Source organism: Budorcas taxicolor, chromosome 22, assembly GCF_023091745.1.
Source record: "Budorcas taxicolor isolate Tak-1 chromosome 22, Takin1.1, whole genome shotgun sequence".
NCBI classification, from domain to species: Eukaryota; Metazoa; Chordata; class Mammalia; order Artiodactyla; family Bovidae; genus Budorcas; species Budorcas taxicolor.
In genome coordinates this window covers 7,856,414-7,879,707 of record NC_068931.1, presented here as the reverse complement: position 1 = coordinate 7,879,707, position 23,294 = coordinate 7,856,414, and the positions used below count along the sequence as shown (strand labels likewise).

Below are 23,294 nucleotides of genomic sequence, written 5' to 3'. Positions count from 1 at the left end.
TGACGGCTTAACAATGGACAAGTCATCGAATGTGCTTGCTCTCTACCAGGCAGAAACAAGGATTATGACTTGCTGAGAGTTGTCGGCAGTCATCTTGGAAACACAAGCAGAGAGTCTGAAGGAGAGTGAGGCTAACATCAAGGGAAGTAGATCCAATGCTGTGACAGGGGATCCAGAAACTGTCTTTCGTCCATTCTTAATTCTGGACATAATCTTTAAGCCCTGGCAAATAACCCTTCCCTGAAGCTTGATCTTCCCTGGATTGTCCCATTACATGATTCAATGTTTCCTTTTATGTATAAGCTAATTAGAGTCAGGTTTTCTAAAACATATCTGTTAAGAATGCTCTCTATGGTTAGGTAGTATTTTTCTTGTCAAATGAAATAAATTTGATCAATCAATATCCAAGGTAGACAGTAAATAGTGGGAAGACATTTTATGACGATCCATGTACATAACGGTTATCATTTACATTCTCCTATGATGGGCTTAGACTCTAGCCCTTGGTCCAAGACAGAAGACCGGGTGGTTGACATAAATGTCCTCTCCTGCACCACCTGATGGTGGATTGGGAGGGAAGGGATTTCTGTAGTTGTTGGTTGCCTAGAAAGATAAACACAGAGGATGTTAATAATTCACTGCATTTCAGCACTTAATCAAGACACTCAAAACAAATTTCTCCTCAATTCATCCATAATATAGGTCAAATTTCTATTACAATTAATTTCACAAAACATTCTCTTCATTGCATGGACTTTCCATGAGAAAATCACATTCTTGATCTCACGACTCTGAGATACAACAGAGATTAGTCTTGATTATCACTTGATATAGAGGGGTATAAATTACCTCTTTAGATGCAAAATTCTCTCTCCTAAAGTTACGCTATTTCAAAGAGAACAATAATTGACATTTTTATGTGGAAGGTCTAGTACAGTATTTTCCCATAGTGGATAACCATTAATTTCTGTTGAATGGATGAATTACCAAAGAAATGTTTTTAAAGTACACCATGTCCTGGCTTAGGAATAAGCAACTGAACACAACTTAAAAATTACAAAAGCAAGACTACATTCACTTTCAAGACGATCTTTTACAATCATTAATCTTCTCTAGCTAATCAAGTCACTTTGACCACATGTATGTATGTGTGTGACAGAAAATACAGAGGCATAAGTGAGAGCGGGGAGAGAGAACAGGGGATGGAAATGAAGGGAAGAGGAGGAGGAGGAGAGAGAGGCCTTTTGGTGAGTAGTGAATAGCTTGAAAGTTTAGAGTGGTGTTGGTGTTTGCACAGAGAAAGTAAAAGGAAAGTTCAAGTGCTATTGCTGTCTACTCAATTTGTCTTTTTTAAAAGAGCCCCCAAAGAATCAAGGAAGTCTCACTTTGACAGACCAGCTGACTATCTAACTTTCTAATTGCCACTCAAAATATCAAAAAGCCTGCAGAAGCCTGGAAGCATTGAATATCTAGGGCAGGAAGTTGCAAAGCGCCTTTCCTCCCCCGGAATTCAGAGCAGTACATGTGCCTTTGCATTGGCTTGAGTGGACAACAGCTAAGGACAGAGAAGAGACCCAAAAATCGTATGTGACAGAACAAAGCCAGGCTTCTCCAGCCTTTGCGATTGGTGCCCAGAAGCAAAACATGAGTTATTGAGGAAGACAAAAATTTGTTTTGCAAAGAGTAACTCCTTAATAGAAGAAGAAAGCTAAACTGAGAGATTATTAAGAAGTCTGAAGCGCACACACTGGATTGTCAGAAGCTTTTTAGTACTAGACGTTTTGGCCATGTAGCATTCAAGTGCAAATAATTTAATTGAAGAGAAATGGATGTAATTTTAGATAACACTCGGGAAAATGTTTTATTGTAAGATTTTGTAAACAGAATAATGTGCATTAGAGGGAATATTTGACCTACAGTGGAGATGAGTGAGCATGAAAATAAGCATACATCTTATCTGCAAACCTAGAAGTAAATTTCCTCCTCTTTCAATTAAACATGAAGGAGCAGGAGCAGGTAGAAACACGGGCACAATGTCACAGTTAACCCGAGTCCTGCCGCCCAGCAGAAGGGTCTCTAGCTTCATAATCTGGACATCAATTAATTAATCAATTAATCCAAACATCATCATAGTAATGAATATCCTGTACTGCGTCCTTTTATGTGCTTGCTATGCATTAGTTCAATTTAATTTAACCCTCACAAAAACCTCAAGACACAGAAATATTATCATGCCCTGCACCGGGTCAGATAGCATCACCCCCAAATGTATGTACTTCCTAGACCTTCATGAATGTGACCTTATGTGGAAATAGGGTTGCTTCAGTTGTCACAGTTTAAGAGGAGGTCGCACTGAAGAACCATGGGCCCTTAGCTCAATATGACTGGTGCCCTTAAAGGAAACGGAGAAGAGACACAGACATTCACATGTGCACGCGGAAGAACGCCATGTGAAGACAGAGGAAGAGGTTTGAGCAATGTGTCGGCAAGCTGCAGATCGCTGATAACCACGGCAACTGAGAGAGAAACATGGAGCAGAGCCTCCTGCCAAAAAGGACCCGACACTGCGGAGACCTTGATTCTAGATTTCAGCCCTCCACAACTGTGAGACAACAGGATTCTCTTGTTTCTAGTCACCCACTTTGTGGTAATTTTGTGGTTGCAGGCCTCCGATGGCGGCAGCTAATTGTGCAATGTTGACTATTATTTTAAGTGTAATTGCTCCTTTATTTATATGGATATAAAACAGTGTCCAAGGGTATTAATCATCAGTTCAGTTCAGTTCATTTCAGTTCAGTCGCTCAGTTGTGTCTGACTCTTTGTGACCCCATGAATCACAGCATACCAGGCCTCCCTGTCCATCACCAACTCCTGGAGTTCACCCAGACTCACGTTCATCGAGTCAGTGATGCCATTCAGCCATCTCATCCTCGGTTGTCCCCCTCTTCTCCTGCCCCCAATCCCTCCCAGCATCGAAGTATTTTCCAATGAGTCAACTCTTCGCATGAGGTGGCCAAAGTACTGGAGTTTCAGCTTTAGCATCATTCCTTCGAAAGAAATCCCAGGGTTGATCTCCTTCAGAATGGACTGGTTGGATCTCCTTGCAGTCCAAGGGACTCTCAAGAGTCTTCTCCAACACCACAGTTCAAAAGCATCAATTCTTTGGCGCTCAGCTTTCTTCACAGCCCAACTCTCACACCCATACATGACCACAGGAAAAACCATAGCCTTGACTAGCCGGACCTTAGTCAGCAAATCATAGGAGACTAAATCAGAAAAGAACTGCTTCATCAAATAGCTGAGACTTGAACAAGAGGCGACTGTGTGGTTAGGTTATTGAGAATAAAAAAGAAGCTTGCAAGCTGCAAAATAGACTGACTTACCAAGACACTTAGGATGCAAGAAAGAGTTGCGGGGGAGGGGTGAGTAACTATTCTGAGAACACTTACCCTATTCTGTGTGATCCAGAAGTCTTTAAATAGGCCTCTTTTCTGTTGCCTTTTCCTTCTGGGAACGCATGTACAAAAGAGAAATTAAGAATGACATGTCAGCACTAGCAGTATTTCTTCTTTTTTTCCAAAGATTTTTTTTTGATGTAGACCATTTTTAAAGTCCTTATTGAATGTGTTACAATGCCTCTTCTGTTTTAAGTTTTGGTTTTTTACCGCAAGGCATGTGGGTCTCAGCTCCCCAACCAGGGACAGAACCTGTACCCCCTGCATTAGGAGGCAAAGTCTTAACCACTGGACCACCAGGGAAGTCCCAGCACTCTCATGATTTCAAACGCTCTATACCTCACCTGCACCCCGACCCTTACTGATTATTCTGAAGTTGATCATGGCTGCTTTATATGTAGTCACTCAAAATTCCATTGACCTAAATTTTTCCATTTTTCCTACATCCTCCAATGTGCTCACAAATGGCAAAGGCAACTAAATGGGTATCCAGTAGTGTAGCTTAGTAATTAATCTCAGGGAGTTTACTAAAGAATGCTGCAGAGTGGGTTATTACATATATGACTGACAACCTTCTCCAAATAATCTCAGACATATCCCACAATTAAAAGTTCCTTTTAAATGCCCACAGTGTAACTTCTTGGATGACAATGACAAAAGAACTAAGCTTTACAAACTCTTTCAGGCATTTCACTAAACCATCTGTATTGCTTTGCTTGCTGAGTCCCTTCAGTTGTGTCCCACTTTTTGCAACCTTATGGACCATAGCCCGCCAGGTTCCTCTGTCCATGGGATTCTCCAGGCAAGAAGACTGCAGTGGGTTGCCAAGTCCTTCTCCAGGGGATCTTCCTGACTCAGGGATCAAACTCTTTTCACAAGTGAGGAAATATATGCAGATCTATGACCTTTGATTCATTGTTAAATTATCATTTATAAGGCTTGTTATATCATAATATAGAGTTAACTTTCTAAGTAGGTCCAAATATATATAAATATATATATACATGTGTATCTGTGTGTATACATGTGTAAAGAAATATATTTTAACATAAGCCTTAGTGTATACAATGTGATGAAAGAAAAGAGAACATGATTTTTTTTCTTCCAGTTTTATTGAGATATAACTAACATGGAGCACTGTATGGGCTTTCCTGGAGGCTCAGCAGTAGAGAATCTGCCTGACAATACAGGAGACGTGGGTTCGATCCCTGTGTCAGGAAGATCCCCTGGAGAAGGAAAGGGTGCTTGGTGCCCAGGGGCTTCTGGGTGTGTGCCAAGCATGAAAGAAGGATTTCGTTTCCTCCAGGCACCCTGTGATGTATTTTGGCTTCTCTCCAGGTCAGCGCATCTGAAGCTGAAGCGGCAGGATTATTTTAAACGTTAAAAAAAAAAAAAAAAGAGTTTTGCTAAAACACAGTTCAGAAGGTCATTGTCAGGCCCTTGGGTTATTTTTCAAGATGTTTCTTTTCTAAGCAACGACCACAAACGGATACTAGCAACAGGGTAGAAAAGAGCACTCAATTTTTGCTTTGTGGTTTTGGCCATGATCGTGCATTCAGGTCCACTAATCTTTTTCTCACATTTAACCAAGTAGAACAATATATTCTACTGTTCCATTTAGCTATTCATGTAAAAGTGATGCATTCTCATGACTCAAAATCCATCCTGGCTGACACCTGTGACCCTCCCGAGACCTGCCTGTCACTCAGTCTCTCTCCGCTGTGTTCCTCGTGTTCCCACGTGCTCCGGCTGTCACGTTGGCCCTTGGCACATTTTTTATGAACCAAGGTGAAGCAGCGGAGAAACCCTCACTGCCACTAACCACCTGGGTTCCACACATCGATTTGCTCGTTTCTGACCAGGGATTGACTGGAGGGCAGCTCACGATGCAGAGAAAGGGACATCGACAGTTTCATGTTTCAGCTTAATTAGACAAATGCTTGTGGGCCATCCACTGTTTGGAAAGACCAGCAGTAAATGCCATCAAGCACGAAGAAATGTACAAAACACAACCCCTGCCATTATGAATAGCAGGGAAGACAAGCGAGGAGGAAATGATTAAACTGCAAAGCAGGCTGCGAGGCGGGGAGGGTGAGAGGCGCGATGGCACTCTGGACGGTGACCTCCCGTCTGCTGGCAGGAGGTGGAATGCAGGGCAGCCTCCCAGAGGGGGCATGCTCCTGCACCAGAACATCCGCAGGACTGAGACTAAATCTGGGGAAACCAGCATTTTGGTGGCATCACAGAGGGGAAGAGCGGGGTGTGTTCACAGAATAAAAGCTGTATTTTAATACAACTGGTCAATATCAGGAGAGTAAGTAAACTAGAAAATACAAATGAATATTAGATTGAAAGAAAGTGAAGTCACTCAGGCGTGTCCAACTGTTTGCAGCCCCATGGACTGTAGGCCACCAGGCTCCTCCGTCCATGGAATTTTCCAGGCAAGAATACTAGAGTGGGTTGCCATTTCCTCTTCCAGGGGATCATCCCAAACCAGGAATCGAACCCTGGGCTCCAGCATTGCAGGCAGACACTTTACCATCTGAGCCACCAGGGAAGTTCCTAAATATTAGATTGAGGTTAGATTAATCAGGCTGAACAGAGGGCACCCGTGACACAAGGTTAATGAGTTTAGCATTATTCTGGTTGCAGTGGAAACACAATAAATAGTCTTTAAACAGGGAGACAAGGTGGCCAGTCTAACTTTTAGAAGAGGAACCAGGGAACGTCAGATGAGTTAGAAGGAGAGAGATACCTGGGAGCAGGCAAGCAATTTGGAGGGATCTCAGAAGGCAGGTGAGCAGTGAGGGCCACTTTTGGAGAGCTGCAGGCTGGGGGCATGGCAACAAGATGGAGAAACCTATGGGAAACCCTACCAATAAGCACACATGAGAGTGTGTGCGTGTGTGTGTGTACATTAGTATTACTGGGGGAGAGGAGTGGAGATGGATGTAGTCATTCACTCAACAAACATATAATAAATGTGTGTCAGACAATGTGTCAGACTTTCAAAGAGCAGACACCAAAATTTGGTTCCTTCTTTCCCTGAGACTTTAACACAAGGGATGGATGGGAGGGAAGCTAAAAGAGGGGGATATACATACACTGACAACATCCATTGGATCATCACTGAAAAAGCAAGAGAGTTCCAGAAAAACATCTACTTCTACTTTATTGACTATGCCAAAGCCTTTGACTGAGTGGATCACAACAAACTATGGAAAATACTTCAAGTGATGGGAATACCAGACCACCTCTCCTACCTCCTGAGAAATCTGTATGCAGATCAAGAAGCAACAGTTAGAAATGGACATGGAACAACAGACTGGTTCCAAATCAGGGAAAGAGTATGTCAAGACTATATTGTCACCCTGCTTATTTAACTTATACACAGAGTATATCATGAGAAACACTGGGCTGGATGAAGCACAAGCTGAAATCAGGACTGCCAGGAGAAATAACCTCAGATACGCAGTTGACATATAACCTCAGTAACCTCAGATACACAGATGACACCACCCTTATGGCAGAAAGCAAAGAGGAACTAAAGGGCCTCTTGATGAAAGTCAAAGAAGAGAGTGAAAAAGTTGGCTTGAAGCTCAACATTCAGAAAACTAAGATCATGGCATCTGGTCCCATCACTTCATGGGAAATAGATGGGGAAACAATGGAAACAGTGACAGACTTTATTTTGGGGGGCTCCAAAATCACTGCAGATGGTGACTGCAGCCATGAAATTAAAAGACGCTTGCTCCTTGGACGAAAAGTTATGACCAACCTAGACAGCTTATTAAAAAGCAGAGACATTACCTTGCCAACAAAGGTCTGTCTAATCAAAGCTATGGTTTTTCCAGTGGTAATGTATGGATGTGAAAGTTGGACTGTGAAGAAAGCTGAGCGCTGAAAAATTGATGCTTTTGAAGTGTGGTGTTGGAGAAGACCCTTAAGAGTACCTTGGACTGCAAGGAGACCCAAACAGTCCATCCTAAAGGAAATCAGTCCTGAATATTCACTGGAAGGACTGATGCTAAAGCTGAAGGTCCAATAATTTGGCCACCTGATGCGAAGAACAGATTCATTGGAAAGGATCCTGATGCTGGGAAAGATTGAAGGCAGGAGGAGAAGGGGACGACAGAGGATGAGATGGTTGGATGCCATCACCGACTCAATGGACACGAGTTTGAGCAACTCCGGGAGTTGGTGATAGACAAGGAGGGCATTCTACAGTCCATGGAGTTGCAAAGAGTCAGACACAACTGAGCAACTGAACTGAACTGAATACATATGCAAATAACTGATTCAGGTTGTTTCATGGCAGAATCCAGCACAACATGGTAAAGCAACCATCCAATTAAAAATAACTTAATAAATAATACATTAGTTAGAATCACGAGTTATAAGGGATTATTCCAACCCAATGTGACTACAAATAAGATTGCAACAAATACCTAGACTGGTGAGTCGATGAATGTGGGGCAGCTAGGAGGGAACGGCCAACCAAGAACATCCTAGAAAATTCCCAAGTGTGTCATAGCCAATAAAAGGTAGGAGACTTTAGAAGAGGCCAGGTGACCCCCTGCTCTCTCTAGGGTAGCCCCTCCCAACTCCTTTCTTCTCAATAATCTCTAATAAAGGCACCTATATTACTTGTTTCAGACATTATATAACCATTTAAAATCACATTGTTTGCTTATTAGAATGTGCATGCCATCACATCTCATTCACCGTGGTCAGAATAAATATTTGATGAATGAATAAATGAAGGTGTTGGGGGTTCCCAGGTGGTGCAGTGATAAAGGACCTGCCTGCCAATGCTGGAGACACAAGAGATGCAGGATAGATCCCTGGGTCAGGAAGACCCCCTGGAGGAGGAAATGGCAACCCGCTCCAGTGTTCTTGCCTAGAGAATCCCACAGACAGAGGAGCCTAGTGGCTACAGTTCCTGGGGGAGCAAAGAGTTGGACATGACCAAGCACACGTATAATGAGTGTTCAGCTCTGGTCTTGTCCTCAGAATCCACCCCTCCCTGACCCCTCTGTCACACACACACACACACCTCGCCCCTCACCTGCCAGCCTTTTGTGTTTGCAGGAGGAAGAAGACAGATACAGCTGCAGACAGGCAGTTGAACCTGTGGATGAGGGGGCAGACGGCCCACTCCTCCTAATTCTGAGATGAACTGCTCTAGCCTTCTCCTCTAACACTCCCACAGCCCCTGCTCCTCCTCTACCTTTAAGAACAGCGTTTAAAGGATGTGGCCTCAGTACATAAGTCCTAAGACAGCTTAGCCAGCTACTGGGTCATTGATAGAGAAATTCGAGCATCAGAATTACTCAGGAGGAGTTCCAGTACTCACCTCTTATAAGTAATGACAGTGATGGTGGTAATTAGGACCAACAGCAACAGCAGAACTGCCCCACCAGCCACAAAGGGGATGTATGTGTTCTTGGTTTCACCTAGGAGGAAAAAAACAAATGAATTATAGGAGGAATTAGGAATTCAGCTAAAGCTAGAATAGAGAGGAAGTTGGGAAAATTTAAAAAGGGTATGTTCAGTTTAGTTCAGTCGCTCAGTCGTGTCCAGCTCTTTGCGACCCCATGAATCGCAGCACGCCAGGCCTCCCTGTCCATCACCATCTCCCAGAGTTCACTCAGACTCACATCCATCGAGTCAGTGATGCCATCCAGCCATCTCATCCTCAGTCGTCCCCTTCTCCTCCTGCCCCCAACCCCTCCCATCATCAGAGTCTTTTCCAATGAGTCAACTCTTCGCATGAGGTGGCCAAAGTACTGGAGTTTCAGCTTTAGCATCATTCCTTCCAAAGAAATCCCAGGGCTGATCTCCTTCAGAATGAACTGGTTGGATCTCCTTGCAGTCCAAGGGACTCTCAAGAGTCTTCTCCAACACCACAGTTCAAAAGCATCAATTCTTTGGCACTCAGCCTTCTTCACAGTCCAACTCTCACATCCATACATGACCACAGGAAAAACCATAGCCTTGACTAGACAAACCTTAGTCGGCAAAGTAATGTCTCTGCTTTTGAATATGCTACCTAGGTTGGTCATAACTTTTCTTCCAAGGAGTAAGCGTCTTTTAATTTCATGGCTGCAGTCACCATCTGCAGTGATTTGGGAGCCCAAAAAAATAAAGTCTGACACTGTTTCCACTGTTTCTCCATCTATTTCCCATGGAGTGTAAATCATCACAGAATAACAATGTATATAAAACAAAGAATCCAGTTTAAAAAACATAGGATGAGTAGGGGGAAAAGACTTCTTCTTTCAGAGTTACCTAAATATCTCTGACTCCTCACAGATTTTCCTTACTTCCTTGATCTAATAGTGGGTTTGACACCTTAAGAAGAATAAGAATAGAAAGCATTTCTTCACGGTAGGTAGCACTTCATTCTAATGAACTCCCAATCAGAAACACAAAATCTTTAGTAGGAAAAAAAAACTATCAAACTAGTATATAAATGAAGATTACTGCTGGTACTTCCCTGGTGATCTAATGGTTAAGACTTGCCTTCCACTGCAAGGGATGCAGGTTCAATGCTTAGTCAGTGAACTAAGATTCCACATGCTTTACAGCCAAAACCCCAAAATATAAAACAGAAGCCATATTGTAACAGACTCAATAAAGACTTTCTAAATGGTCCACAATAAAAAAAAATCTTTTTTAAAAAATGAAGACTACTCCTTAGTTCTGATAATAATAAGTACATCACAACAGTAAGTAACTTTGATCTCTGTAAGTGGAATTTTGCTTAAGAAATACGGTCTACTTAATGACAGTTTAGGATAAAAATAATCAAGAAAAGTATGTTACTTTTCCAACTCAGGTATTAACTGGACAGACCAGCGATCGGGGAAAAATCTGAAATTTTCACACTGATTCTTTCACTATTTAGCTATTTGACCTCCAGCAAATTCCTAACCTTCTCTGCCAGCCTTCCTCCAACAGTCAAGTGATGCCAACACTCCTAATTACATCACGGAGTTGGGATAAGAGTCTAATGAGGCAATATTCAAATGAGCAATATTTGCTCCCCTCTGGACCGAGATCCCAGGAGATCAGAGACCATCTCATCTTTCAGATGTCCTCCTACCCACAGCACCCCTCACCCACCGCCACCCACAGAGCTCCTTGCAAGAAGACATCAGAATGTGTTGTTGATGGAAGTGGGATTGAATGGAAACCAAGGTACTGTCTTTATGGCCATCTCTCTTTAGGTGGCAAATTTTCCAGGCCCCCATCCTGCAGAAAAGGGGCGGCTATGGCAGAGACAGCACAACTGCCCAGCCTGTTGAAACTGAGCTTTAATTTCCTGATTCCCAGGCTGTCTGGAATCCCATGGCATCCTGAAAACCATGCTTCTCACAGCAGTCTTCCCAATCTCTCATTCAGATGATTTCTTCCTTCCTGACTCACTATTTAGCTGAGATTTTTTTTCATGATAAGAGCTCAAAGTTTACTCCACTCATTCTTTGGTAAGATTTACTGCAAAGAGAGACTAAATCACATAATAAACATCATTTTTACTTTATAAATTTGTTTAACCTATAAGGTGAATAAAGGTAGAAAAATATATGAACACTTTAAAGACCTCGTATGTAGCATCTAAGATGGGGTTTTGTTCAGATATGATGGGGAAAAGAAAAGTGAAATTTATTCAGAACAAAAATACATTGAATCACCACTGCAAAAGGAACAAGGGAATTTTCTCCCAATCAAATAATAAATTAGCATTTTTTGGTTCTTGGTACATTTTTAAAAGTAAACAAAATATCTGAAGTTATTCTGCATTATAACATAGGCTTATAAAAGGACTACAGTTGCTATGCTGACATAATTTGAATATAGTAGATGCTAAGGTTAAGTCAAATGAACAATCATGAAAGAAAAAAATGAAAGTTATTGTTAGGTAGGTAGAATAGGGACAAGGAGTCCAAAATGGCGGTGGCTAAAAGACAAAGAAGGGAAAAGCCCGTGAAAATAAAAGAAGGTCCGAGGACCGTTGTGAGGACCTCAGGCAAAACGAAGAACACTCCTGGCTGGCCCAATTTACATAGGACAGGCCCAGGGAGAGATAAACATATAAAAAGAGGAGCCAAAGCTAGCTCTCTCTCTCTCCACCCAGCCACCCCACCCCCACCCCCACTCCCACCCCACCCCGCCCGCCTCTGCACACTGGGGCGCTCTTCTCTTTGCGTCTTTGGATCAACATGCCCTCACACCTCAAAGATGTCACCTGCTGTCTTCTAAATAAAATAGAGCTGTAACACTGATTTGTCTAAGAGCTATAACATGGTCCTTTCGAGACCTGAGAGCTGTGACATGCCGAGGGGGATTTAATGTCCGTCACTCCAAATCTTTGTTGTGACAATACAAAGAACCGAGGAACATACACTCGTGTGACTGTTATGATCAAAAAATTCATTGACAGTACTCTGGGAAAATAATTTACCTACTTTTTGAAATATTATTTAGATCTTAATTACAGTAAAAAAAGAAAGAAAGAAAACCAATCTGGGTAGACTACAGAGATCTAAATGTTTAAATGTAAACATGAGAAAACTGTGAGTATTATTTAATCTCTGAAATGAGAAATGAGTTTCCAGTTTACACAAATAAGCAAATACATAGGATCAACTGGGTCAAAATAAAAAGTATCTGGAGGTCAAAGTCATCACAAACAACATACAGAAACAAGAAAATCAGCATCTTTAACATACCCTTGTTATTAAGAGAAAACTAAGCAAGACAATGAGAAGGATGTGGATAACTTATTAACCAAAGCACTTAAATTTGCATGAAAGGAAGCCAGTGGCAAGATGGATGACCTCAAGTTCAATCTAGGAAGCGAAATCTACCACGACCAGCCTCTAGGAATAAAGCATTCTCTGTACATCGATCCTTTCATGAGCTGCTTGCACATTTGATCAATTTTTTCTCTATAAAAACGTTCAGAAATGTGAACAAAGAGTTTTGTGAAACATTTAGAACAGCAAAAAAAAAAAATCCTTATTTTCCAAGAGCAGACTAAAGCAAGACTACATAGCGGAGGGTCTCAAATGTAACTAGCATCACTAGGGGGCTTGTTAAACTGCAGATGGTTGAGTGGTCCCCTCGGAGTTTTTGACTCAGTAGGCTAGGGAGGGCTTCCCAGGTGGTGCGAGTGGTAAAGAATCCTCCTGTCAATGCAGGAGACACAGGTGACTCGAGTTCAATCCCTGGGTTGGGAAGATCCCCTGGAGAAGGAAAAGGCAACCCACCACAGTCTTCTTGCCTGGAAAATTCCATGGAGAGAAGGACCTGGTAGCAGAAGAGCCTGGTGGACTACTGTCTATGGGGTCATGAAGAGTCGGACATGACTCAGCAACTGAGCACACAGGTCTGGGAGGATCCTAGAATTTGCAGGTCCTATGTGGTGCTGGTTTGGGGCCACCTCTTTGAGAATCAGGGCCTGGACGTTAGAATGATGAATGTAAAGAATTCCAATGAAATGGAAAACTGTTGACTCTAGATAGAAAGTTAAGTAAAATTTCAAATCCAGAATTCACAAATGCGTATGGTAAGATATCTCAATAGAGGATAGAACTTATGAGAAAAAAAAGCCTGCCAGAAAACAGCATGCCACAGTTTCAAAGTGATGAGCTTCATGGAATAGAATTAAAAGCAATTATTTCTTTAGGCTTTTTGCTATTTTCCAAATGTACTAAATGATAATAATCAGAAAAAAAAAAAAAAACAGTAGAAAAACTTAGAGGTCTGCCTGCTTAAAACTCTGCCAGTTTTTAATGGTTATATTTAAAGTGCAGGACGTAGAGAGTTTCTCTGCAGAACTGTACTCAGAACACTTAAGAATCACAATGGCTTTCTTTGTTAAGCTCTACATTACGATAATTAAATAGAAACCGCTAAAAAGTATGGTGATTTGTTTCATGCTGCTCACTTATAAAACCAAAATCAAAATTTCAGATTCTTCACATGCTTTCATGTGAAGTATGTTGGCTCTTTTTAACCTCTCTAGCAAATGTTGGACTCAGATCCATCTTACTCATTCACTTTTTAACACGTAGTATTTTAAGGCACAGTGTATACTTGGCATTAGAGATGAAATGGTGGGTAAAAACAAAAATCATGAGAGTCTGGTAGAGATTCAATCATACTGCAGAGGTATGACAATCCAGATATCTCGGCCTAAAGCCAATACTACTTTTTAAAATTTTTTCTTTCTTTCTTTCTTTTTTTTTTTTTTTTAATTTTTTGGCCAGGCAGTGCAGCATGTGAGATCTTAGTTCCCCAAGCAGGGATTAAACCTGCGCCCCCTGCATTGGAAGTATGAAGTCTTAACCACTGGCCTGCCAGGGCAGTCCATAGGTAATCCTATCTTTTACCTCTTCTGTACCTCCCACTCCTCGGCTGCATTAATATGAACCATACTTGCCGGGGCTAGTGTAACCACACAACTTGCTGGGCCCTCTGTAACTAAAACCAGAAACAAAAGGGAAAAGCAAACGGTGGTGGAAGCTTTAGGGAGTCACTCAATAGTTCCTAATGCTGACTTTTTCCTAAATTCTGCTACTAGATCCTAACTTGAGTAATGTCAGCCCTCAAGCCCCTCTCTTAAAGAAAGAAGAATTACTGTCTCATCTCAGGCAGCCACTTTTTGGCCGATTTTTTTTTTTTTTTTTTTTCGATTTTCATCCCCATGCTGTGTTGATTCATGGGAGGACAAAAGTGTCGTGAACCATAAAGCCATTATTTTCCCACCCATCAGAAAAGATAAATACAGTTAAAACAATTTAAAGCACGTCAGTGAGAGATATAAATGAATAATTTACTCCAGGACTGCAGCCCTCCCAGCTACGTTTCTGCCGATGACAAGTATTTATGGCTGAGTTATAAACCTTTCTTTAGAAAGGCTCGGATAGAAATGCTTTCTGGTCCATTCCTCAGAGCCAGGCGGGCAAGAGCAGGGATTGATGTTTACAGTTCATCCTTTATTACGGTCTGGGGTGGGGTCAGGGAGTGGGGAGACCAGGTAATTCAAAACCTAAATATCTGGATCAAAATAACATGCTGGGAAAAACTCACAGGTCCTGACCCTCTCTCTAGCCAGCTCTGGAAAGGTCATGGTAGATACCAGTAAAAGTTATCTGTGCTGAATTACCCCATTAAAAAGGAGAAGTATTCAAGTTCCCTCTAGGTACAGACGGGATATACACAGGGTATGTGTGTTCCCACAGGATGGATGTGTTAGTGGACAGACTCAGCATTATCAGGTCGATTCCAATTGTTTACTAACGGTACGATGCAAATATCCAACCTGTCCCAAGCAAGATATTGATTTGCTGAGAAGAACAGATTGAGAAGGCAAGCCTTGGGGTCTAAGTTCTGTCTTCTAATTCTTTTCTCTGGAAGACCCCAATACAAGATGCTTGAACTTCTGGACACTTGTCTTAGCAACTGCAAAATGATGATGAAATCAACACCAGAGTGGCTATGGGGGTGGCTATGGATCATGAACTCCTTATTGCCAAATTCAGACTTAAATTGAAGAAAGTAGGGAAAACCACTAGACCACTTAGGTATGACCTAAATCAAATCCCGTATGATTATACAGTGGAAGTGAGAAATAGACTTAAGGGCCTAGATCTGATAGCTAGAGTGCCTGACGAACTATGGAATGAGGTTCGTGACATTGTACAGGAGACAGGGATGAAGCCCATCCCCAGGAAAAGAAATGCAAAAAAGCAAAATGGCTGTCTGGGGAGGCCTTACAAATAGCTGTGAAAAGAAGAGAGGCAAAAAACAAAGGAGAAAAGGAAAGATATAAGCATCTGAATGCAGAGTTCCAAAGAATAGCAAGAAGAGATAAGAAAGCCTTCTTCAGCAATCAATGCAAAGAAATAGAGGAAAAGAACAGAATGGGAAAGACTAAAGATCTCTTCAAGAAAATTAGAGACACCAAGGGAACATTTCATGCAAAGATGGGCTCGATAAAGGACAGAAATGGTATGGACCTAACAGAAGCAGAAGATATTAAGAAAAGATCACAAGAATACACAGAAGAACTATACAAAAGAGATCTTCATGACCAAGATAATCACGATAGTGTGATCACACATCTAGAGCCAGACATCCTGGAATGTGAAGTCAAGTGGGCCTTAGAAAGCATCACTACGAACAAAGCTAGTGGAGGTGATGGAATTCCAGTTGAGCTATTTCAAACCCTGAAAGATGATGCTGTGAAAGTGCTTCACTCAATATGCCAGCAAATTTGGAAAACTCAGCAGTGGCCACAGGACTGGAAAAGGTCAGTTTTCATTCCAATCCCAAAGAAAGGTAATGCCAAAGAATGCTCAAACTACCACACAATTGCACTCATCTCACACGCTAGTAAAGTAATGCTCAAAATTCTCCAAGCCAGGCTTCAGCAATAAGTGAACCATGAACTCCCAGATATTCAAGCAGGCTTTAGAAAAGGCAGAGGAACCAGAAATCAAATTGCCAACATCTGGTGGATCATCGAAAAAGCAACAGAGTTCCAGAAAAACATCTATTTCTGCTTTATTGACTATGCTGAAGCCTTTGACTGTGTGGATCACAATAAACTGTGGAAAATTCTGAGAGAGATGGGAATACCAGACCACCTGACCTGCCTCTTGAGAAATCTGTATGCAGGTCAGGAAGCAACAGTTAGGACATGGAACAACAGACTGGTTCCAAATAGGAAAAGGAGTACGTCAAGGCTGTATATTGTCACCCTGCTTATTTAACTTATATGCAGAGTACATCATGAGAAACGCTGGACTGGAAGAATCACAAGCTGGAATCAAGATTGCCAGGAGAAATATCAATCACTTCAGATATGCAGATGACACCACCCTTATGGCAGAAAGTGAGGAGGAACTAAAGAGCCTCTTGATGAAAGTGAAAGTGGAGAGGGAAAAAGTTGGCTTAAATCTCAACATTCAGAAAACGAAGATCATGGCATCTGGTCCCATCACTTCATAGGAAATAGATGGGGAAACAGTGGAAACAGTGTCAGACTTTATTTTTTTGGGCTCCAAAATCACTGCAGATGGTGACTGTAGCCATGAAATTAAAAGACACTTACTCCTTAGAAGGAAAGTTATGACCAACCTAGATAGCATGTGAAAAGCAGAGACATTACTTTGCCAGCAAAGGTCCATCTAGTCAAGGCTATGGTTTTTTCTGTGGTCATGTATGGATGTGAGAGTTGGACTGTGAAGAAGGCTGAGCGCCAAAGAATTGATGCTTTTGAACTGTGGTGTTGGAGAAGACTCTTGAGAGTCCCTTGGACTGCAAAGAGATCCAACCAGTCCATTCTGAAGGAGATCAGCCCTGGGATTTCTTTGGAAGGAATGATGCTAAAGCTGAAACTCCAGTTCTTTGGCCACCTCATGCGAAGAGTTGACTCATTGGAAAAGACTCTGATGATGGGAGGGATTGGGGGCAGGAGGAGAAGGAGACGACAGAGAATGAGATGGCTGGATGGCATCACGGACTCGATGGACATGAGTCTGAGTGAACTGCGGGAGTTGGTGATGGACAGGGAGGCCTGGCGTGCTGCGATCCATGGGGTCGCAAAGAGTTGGACACGACTGAGCGACTGAACTGAATAGATAAAACATGTAGAGGTGCTTTATATATTTGAGCACCACATAACATAAATCATCAAGAGTGTGCTAATTTTGTATGCATGCATTCAAAATCAGAGTTAAGTAACTAACTTCTGTTCTTTCATGTTGAAATTTCATGTTATTCTAATCATGTAAAACAGAGGGTGTTTGTTTCTGTAACTAGATTCACCTTTCTGGGGAAAGGTAAAAGGGGTGTTGATAAACATGTGTAGCATGGCTGTCCATTTCAGGGACCCCTGGAAATAAAGGTAGCTTTGAGTTTGTTGAACTTTCCCATATGCCTGAAACATGCATCAAGCAGTTTTTGGCATGGTAATATGGTTCCAAGTTTTCAAAGGTCAAACTTCTTTGTGCAAATCAATTTTATACTCTCTGTATTTCAGAAACCTTTCCCTGTTTTATAGCAAGAAGGTCCTAGGGAATAAATTATTTGCAGAGAATTAAAGGACCGTGACGTCAACCTCTAATTTTTCTTCAGAGTGCATAGTAACTATTCCTCCTCAAAATAAAGGTATCATGCATGCAGAATCCCAAGTATGACACAACACAACACTGTAAGTCAACTATACTCCAATAAAATTAATTAAAAACAAGTATAATAAAATGCTGAAACTAAAAAAATGTAAAAGTAAAATAAAATATGACACAAATGAACTTATCTATGACACAGAAACAGATTCACAGACTCAGAGAACAGACTCATTGCCAAGGGAGTGGGGTGGGGGAGGGGTGGATTAGGAGTTCAGAGCAACAAATGCAAGCTATTATGCATAGAATGGATAAACAACAAGGTCTACTGTATAGCAGAGAGAACTATATTCAATATTCTATAATAAACCATAGTGGAAAAGAATATATATGCATATATATTTGTATTAATATAACTGAATCCCTTTGTTGTACAGCAGAAAGCAAAGAGGAGTTAAAGAGCCTCTTGATGAAGGTGAAAGAGGAGAGTTAAAAAGCTGGCTTAAAATTCAACATTCAAAAAATTAAGATCATGGCATCCAGGCCCATCACTACACAACAAATAGATGAGGAAACAATGGAAACAGTGACAGACTTTATTTTCTTGGGTTCCAAAATCACTGCAGATGGTGACTGTAGCCACGAAATTAAAAGACACTTGCTCCTTGGAAGAAAAGCTATGACCAACCTAGACAGCATATTAAAAAGCAGAGGCGTTACTTTGCTGACAAAGGTCCATCTAATCAAAGCTATGGTTTTTCAAGTAGTCATGTATGGATGTGAGAGTTGGACTATAAAGAAAGCTGAGCACCAAAGAATTGATGCTTTTGAGCTGTGGTGTTGAAAAGACTCTTGAGAATCCCTTGGACTAAAAGGAGATCAAACCAGTTAATCCTAAAGGAAATCAATTCTGAATATTCATTGGAAGGACCAATGTTGAAGCTGAAGCTCCTATACTTTGGCCACCTGATGCAAAGAGCCAGCTCATTAGAAAAGACCCAGATGCTGGGAAAGATTGAAGGCAGGAGAAGGGGACGATAGAGGATGAGGTGGTTGGATGTCATCACTGACTCGATGGACATGAGTTTGAGCAAGCTCTAGGAGATGGTGAAGGACAGGGAAGCCGGGCATGCTGCAATCCATGGGGTCACAAAGAGTCAGACACGACTGAGCTACTGAAAAACAACAAGAATGTTAAGACCTGCACACATCTTGCTCACTTCCGTGGTGAATCAGTGTGCAGAAAGGAGTCAGTGTAGCAACCCCAAGACCACTGTCCTTAGAAAGCCCTGCTTACAAGGTTTGCCCTTGGCTGGTGTGTGGGAAGTTGAGTTTGGAGAGCATTCTCACCTTTTCTTAACTGCCAAGGTAGTTTATTGAGTCTGAACTGTTGATACAATGTGGTTTATGCTAAACACCTGTTTTCTTTCTGGGAATCAGCCAATCCTGACTTTGCCCCGCCCATCTTTTCCATTAGCTGATATTGCTGTGTATCCTTTCGCTCTGATAAATCAGGGCCATCTCTTTGAAATGCAATCAAGGAAGAGAGAGCCCATATCTTCCAGTTCTGTGGGAAGACAGGAGTCTAAGTTCCAAGGGCACCATGCTTCAAGGTGCAAAATGACCTCCAGCTGTAAAGATCTAAAAAGCTCATTTTTCCTTTGGATAAAGCCAGTTAGCCAACACAGGTGGTCACTCTGGATGCCAGGTGAATTTAGGAGTAGCTGTGCAAGACAAATGATGTTACCGAGTCCTCCTACTCAAGGACTAGTTACTGTTTACCTTGAAAACATATGTATAGTTGCATCTGTGGGACTCTATGAGAAGATTTCCTTCTATCTTTGCGGTCTCTTAGTGGACTGCCTGTGACGCATATCACAATTCTGGTTTACTGCTTATTCAATAATAAAATTGTTTTCTTTCCCTTCTACCCTTGTGGAGCAGTTTTCTGGGTAGGGAGAAGATTTTGTTTCTAATAATTCCCCAACACATTGTTGTTATTACTGTTGTTTAACCAAGTATAACTGTACCTTACAGTGTCACTATGATGCTAATTGAAGAGGCTATAATGGGAAATTTTTCAAATGTTCCACTAAAATCCAGATGAACATTTCACCCATGCAATAAGACATGGTGGGCATAACATACCATTGAAATATTTTATGTATTTAGCTGTTCAAATAAAGGATACTTAACATAGAAAAGAAACTTGTTTTTTCTTGGGAGATTCTGAGGGTTAAGCCTTCACTGCTCTTATTCTGATAGCTAATAACTCCAGCTCTGGGTTCAATGGTCGTTTTTCGTCTACAAGACCTAGAGGAAGAGCAGGATTTGAGAGGAAGGAGACGGAAGAGACTTAAAATGGAAGGAGGGTGATGTGGGGAACTCTGAGCTGATTCCAGGGAAGTTGCTCAAGGGAATGGAGCTTTCCCACGGGGCAAGTGTACTGGGTGGGTCTGGTGAAGACCTAGGAGGCAGTTGGTTGCAAAGCTGAGAAGCCACCTGAGAGCTGAGCTCTCACCAGTTCTCTCCAGCAAGAACCTTAACTCTCCTTTGCTCAGGGGTTACTCCTAAAGTTCCCTCATCAGTTCCTGGCATGGCCTGGACCAGCCCTCACCTCCAGACCCTAATACCTGATACCTGATTTTGCTTGTCCTTCATGAGACTGATGCAAAGAGCTGACTAATTGGAAAAGACCCTGATGCTGGGAAAGATTGAGGGGAGGACGAGAAGGGGGTGACAGAGGATGAGATGGTTGGATGGCATCACCCACTCAGTGGACAGGACTTTGAGCAAACTCAGGGAGACAGTGAAGGACCTGGTGTGCTGCAGTCCAGGGGGTCGCAAAGTGTCAGTAATGACTTAGTGACTGAACAACGTGAGACTGTGTGAACACCCTCCCTCACGTGACTTCATGATACTCACAAGCCCAAGGAAAGGGGACGAGTCAGTGGGGAACCCACAGACACAGCACCTAGATGACCTGAGCACACGTAAGCACAGGGGCTGGAAGAAAATAGTGAGTGATCAAACCCCCCTTCCTTTGCCTACACCTGTTCCATGTGTTGGTTCAGTAGGTGATCTATGATACCTATTCACTTCCCAAAAGGAAGAGCGCAAGGCTGTGGAACTCCACCATAGCCAGCTTCTCCTGTGATGCTGCTGTTGATGGCAGTAACGTTCTTTTTTTCCCTTCTGCTTGTAGAAGTAATTCAGTGCAATGGTTAAGAACAAGAACCCTGGAGCCCATCTTCACGGCTGTGAAACCCAGCCCCACTCCTTATTAGCTATGAAGCCTGAAATAAGTTTCTTAAGCTCTTCATGCCTCGCCTTCCTCATCCATAAAATGTAGATAATAATAGAGTTGTTGTGACAACGGCATGACTAATTATCAGTAAGTCTTAGAGTGACTGGCACAGACATAAACATAATATGCAAGGCTGTCATACAGCAGCCAAGACAAAGCCTTGTGCCACTTAGTCCTTATAACTGCTCTTTATAACTTTTCCCTCGGGTCCTTAGAAAATGTTATACCTCAAACTCTATGACATTTATAAAGGCGTATATATAAATGTGCTATAAATGTCATACAGATAGTTTCAGAATATGAAACAGAAAGCATTGGGCTGAATATTAATTTTTCTGTCCAACTTTAAGTTATGTTACATGAAAAAATGTTTACTAATTGCCCTACAAAACATGTAAAAGTCAATGCCTGGTTATAAGAAACAAGGGATCTGGTAATAGTTTCAAAATCTACAGCTTTATCCTCTAGAGTTTAACTATTCATCCATTCTCTCCATTTTTTAAAATAGCCAGTGATTTTATTAAAAAAAGAATTGCATGATTGGATTTCAAAGCTGATATCTTTACTTACTAGACCAGGAAGTAAAGACAGTCATCAACATAAAAGCAAAACAACTTGTTTTGATTAAAGTATTTGGGATTTGTGAGTTTCCTGTGAGTGTAAAATTGCCCACACAAGCACATGTATTTATTGAATGTTTGCCATCTGGCAGATTGTTCCTCCTAACAAATATTCACAGTTATCTTAATTCACAAATGCATATACACATATGCACATTAAAAGAGTGAAGAATTTATCTCAATGCTCAATATAAAACATGAAAAAAAAAAAAACAGGAGAATAATTACACTTTGCAAGCCTGGATTGCTTTATATTTATAAACTCGCCTCCTCTGTGGCCCTGATTTAGGGGTCATTTGCATATCCATCACATCCTTAAGATTCTTTGATTTGAAGTCACAAAAAATATCCTATCCTTTGTTAACATCATTTCTTCTCATCTCAACAATTACTCTTTACTTGTCCATGTCCATCATTGCAATGATAAGGATTTTTCATCACTCACTATTCACCTTTGCTAAAGTCATTTCACATGCCTGACCAGCACTATGGAGAGCTTAAAACAGCTCAACACTATGTCCGTGAAAGGAAGCATTGCCTCCTGTGGGTTAATTAAATAAAACCACTTATATATTTAAAAGATTATGAGCAGCATAGTTACTTCTGAGTTTTAGCCAAAGTGAACTACATTCAATTAATTCTGAAAATTAGGTGTAGAGGGATCAATGAGGATTGAAAAATATTTATTTTATAAAAATTTATCCAAGCATGTTCTTCTGTTGAATGTGAAAGGGTTGGTCACTCAGTTGTGTCTGACTCTTTGTGACCCAGTGGACTGTAGCCCACCACGCTCCTCTGTCCATGGGATTCTCCAGGCAGGAAGACTGGGGTGGGTTGCCATTGCCTTCTCCAGGGGATCTGTGTGACCCAGGGATCAAACCCATGTCTCCTGCATTGCAGGTGGATTTTTTACCATCTGAGTCACCAGGGAAGCCCTATGCTGTTGAATAAATACCTTTAAAGAAAACTCTGAATCATTTCAATATACATAACTTTACAATACAAATGGGGGGTTCAAAAATGTATCTCTACAGCTGACAGGCCTGCATTTATTCTTCATTTCTTTTTCTTTCAAATAATAATAGTCTTCTGAAAACGAACTAGGTCACCTTTGAATGCTTGTCAAGGGTCAGGTCAGAACATGTTCAAAATATCTCAGTTGAAGTTGGAAGTAGTTGTCTGACTAATTGAACTGCAATACTTAAAACTAGAATTTCTATTAAGAATGAAATACCATTAACCTTATACAAAGAACTCTTTTTAAACATTTAAGAAGTTTTCTACTTGCCTTTGGGGAAAAATTCACACCATCATCTACGTTCAGTTCCTAATAAGGCTCTAAGAGATCATTATAAGCTGTTAACGATTCCCAGATGTTTTAAAATTTAAAAAAAAAAAAATCACACATGACAAGGAAGAACAAATGGCTATTTTGCAGTTGGAGTCATTAGACAGGTCTCTCAGGTAAATGTGGTCATGGATTTTAAGTGGGAGCAAAATCAGTCCATTTTTCTGAATTTGAATTCCTCCCTGAACTCTGAGCTTCTAGGGAGAGGAAAGCATTATAAAAATTATTTAAAATTCGGGCTGAGGATAAAGATCCACTTAAAGAAAAACAGTTCCTAGGATTAGCTGCTTTCTAATACCATCAACTCGGGGATTCCCAGGTGCCTCGTTGGTTAAAAAAAAAAAAATCCACCTGCCAATGTAGGTGATATAGGTTCAATCCCTTGGTCGGGAACATCCCCTGCAGGAGGAAATGGCAACCCAC

At 41.4% G+C, this 23,294-nt stretch overlaps 1 protein-coding gene across 1 annotated transcript in view; it reads right to left on the bottom strand.

Annotated features, from left to right (window-relative positions):
• Positions 1–489: 489 nt before the first annotated feature.
• The window catches only part of CD226 (CD226 molecule), an 84,096-nt gene continuing 61,291 nt past the window's right edge, over positions 490–23,294 (bottom strand). The window contains exons 4-6 of the mRNA XM_052660591.1: positions 8,812–8,911; positions 3,450–3,507; positions 490–603 (exon numbers count right to left, since the gene is read on the bottom strand). Of these exons, the coding sequence (XP_052516551.1) occupies positions 490–603; positions 3,450–3,507; positions 8,812–8,911 (272 nt within the window). The remainder of the gene's footprint in view (positions 604–3,449; positions 3,508–8,811; positions 8,912–23,294) is intronic.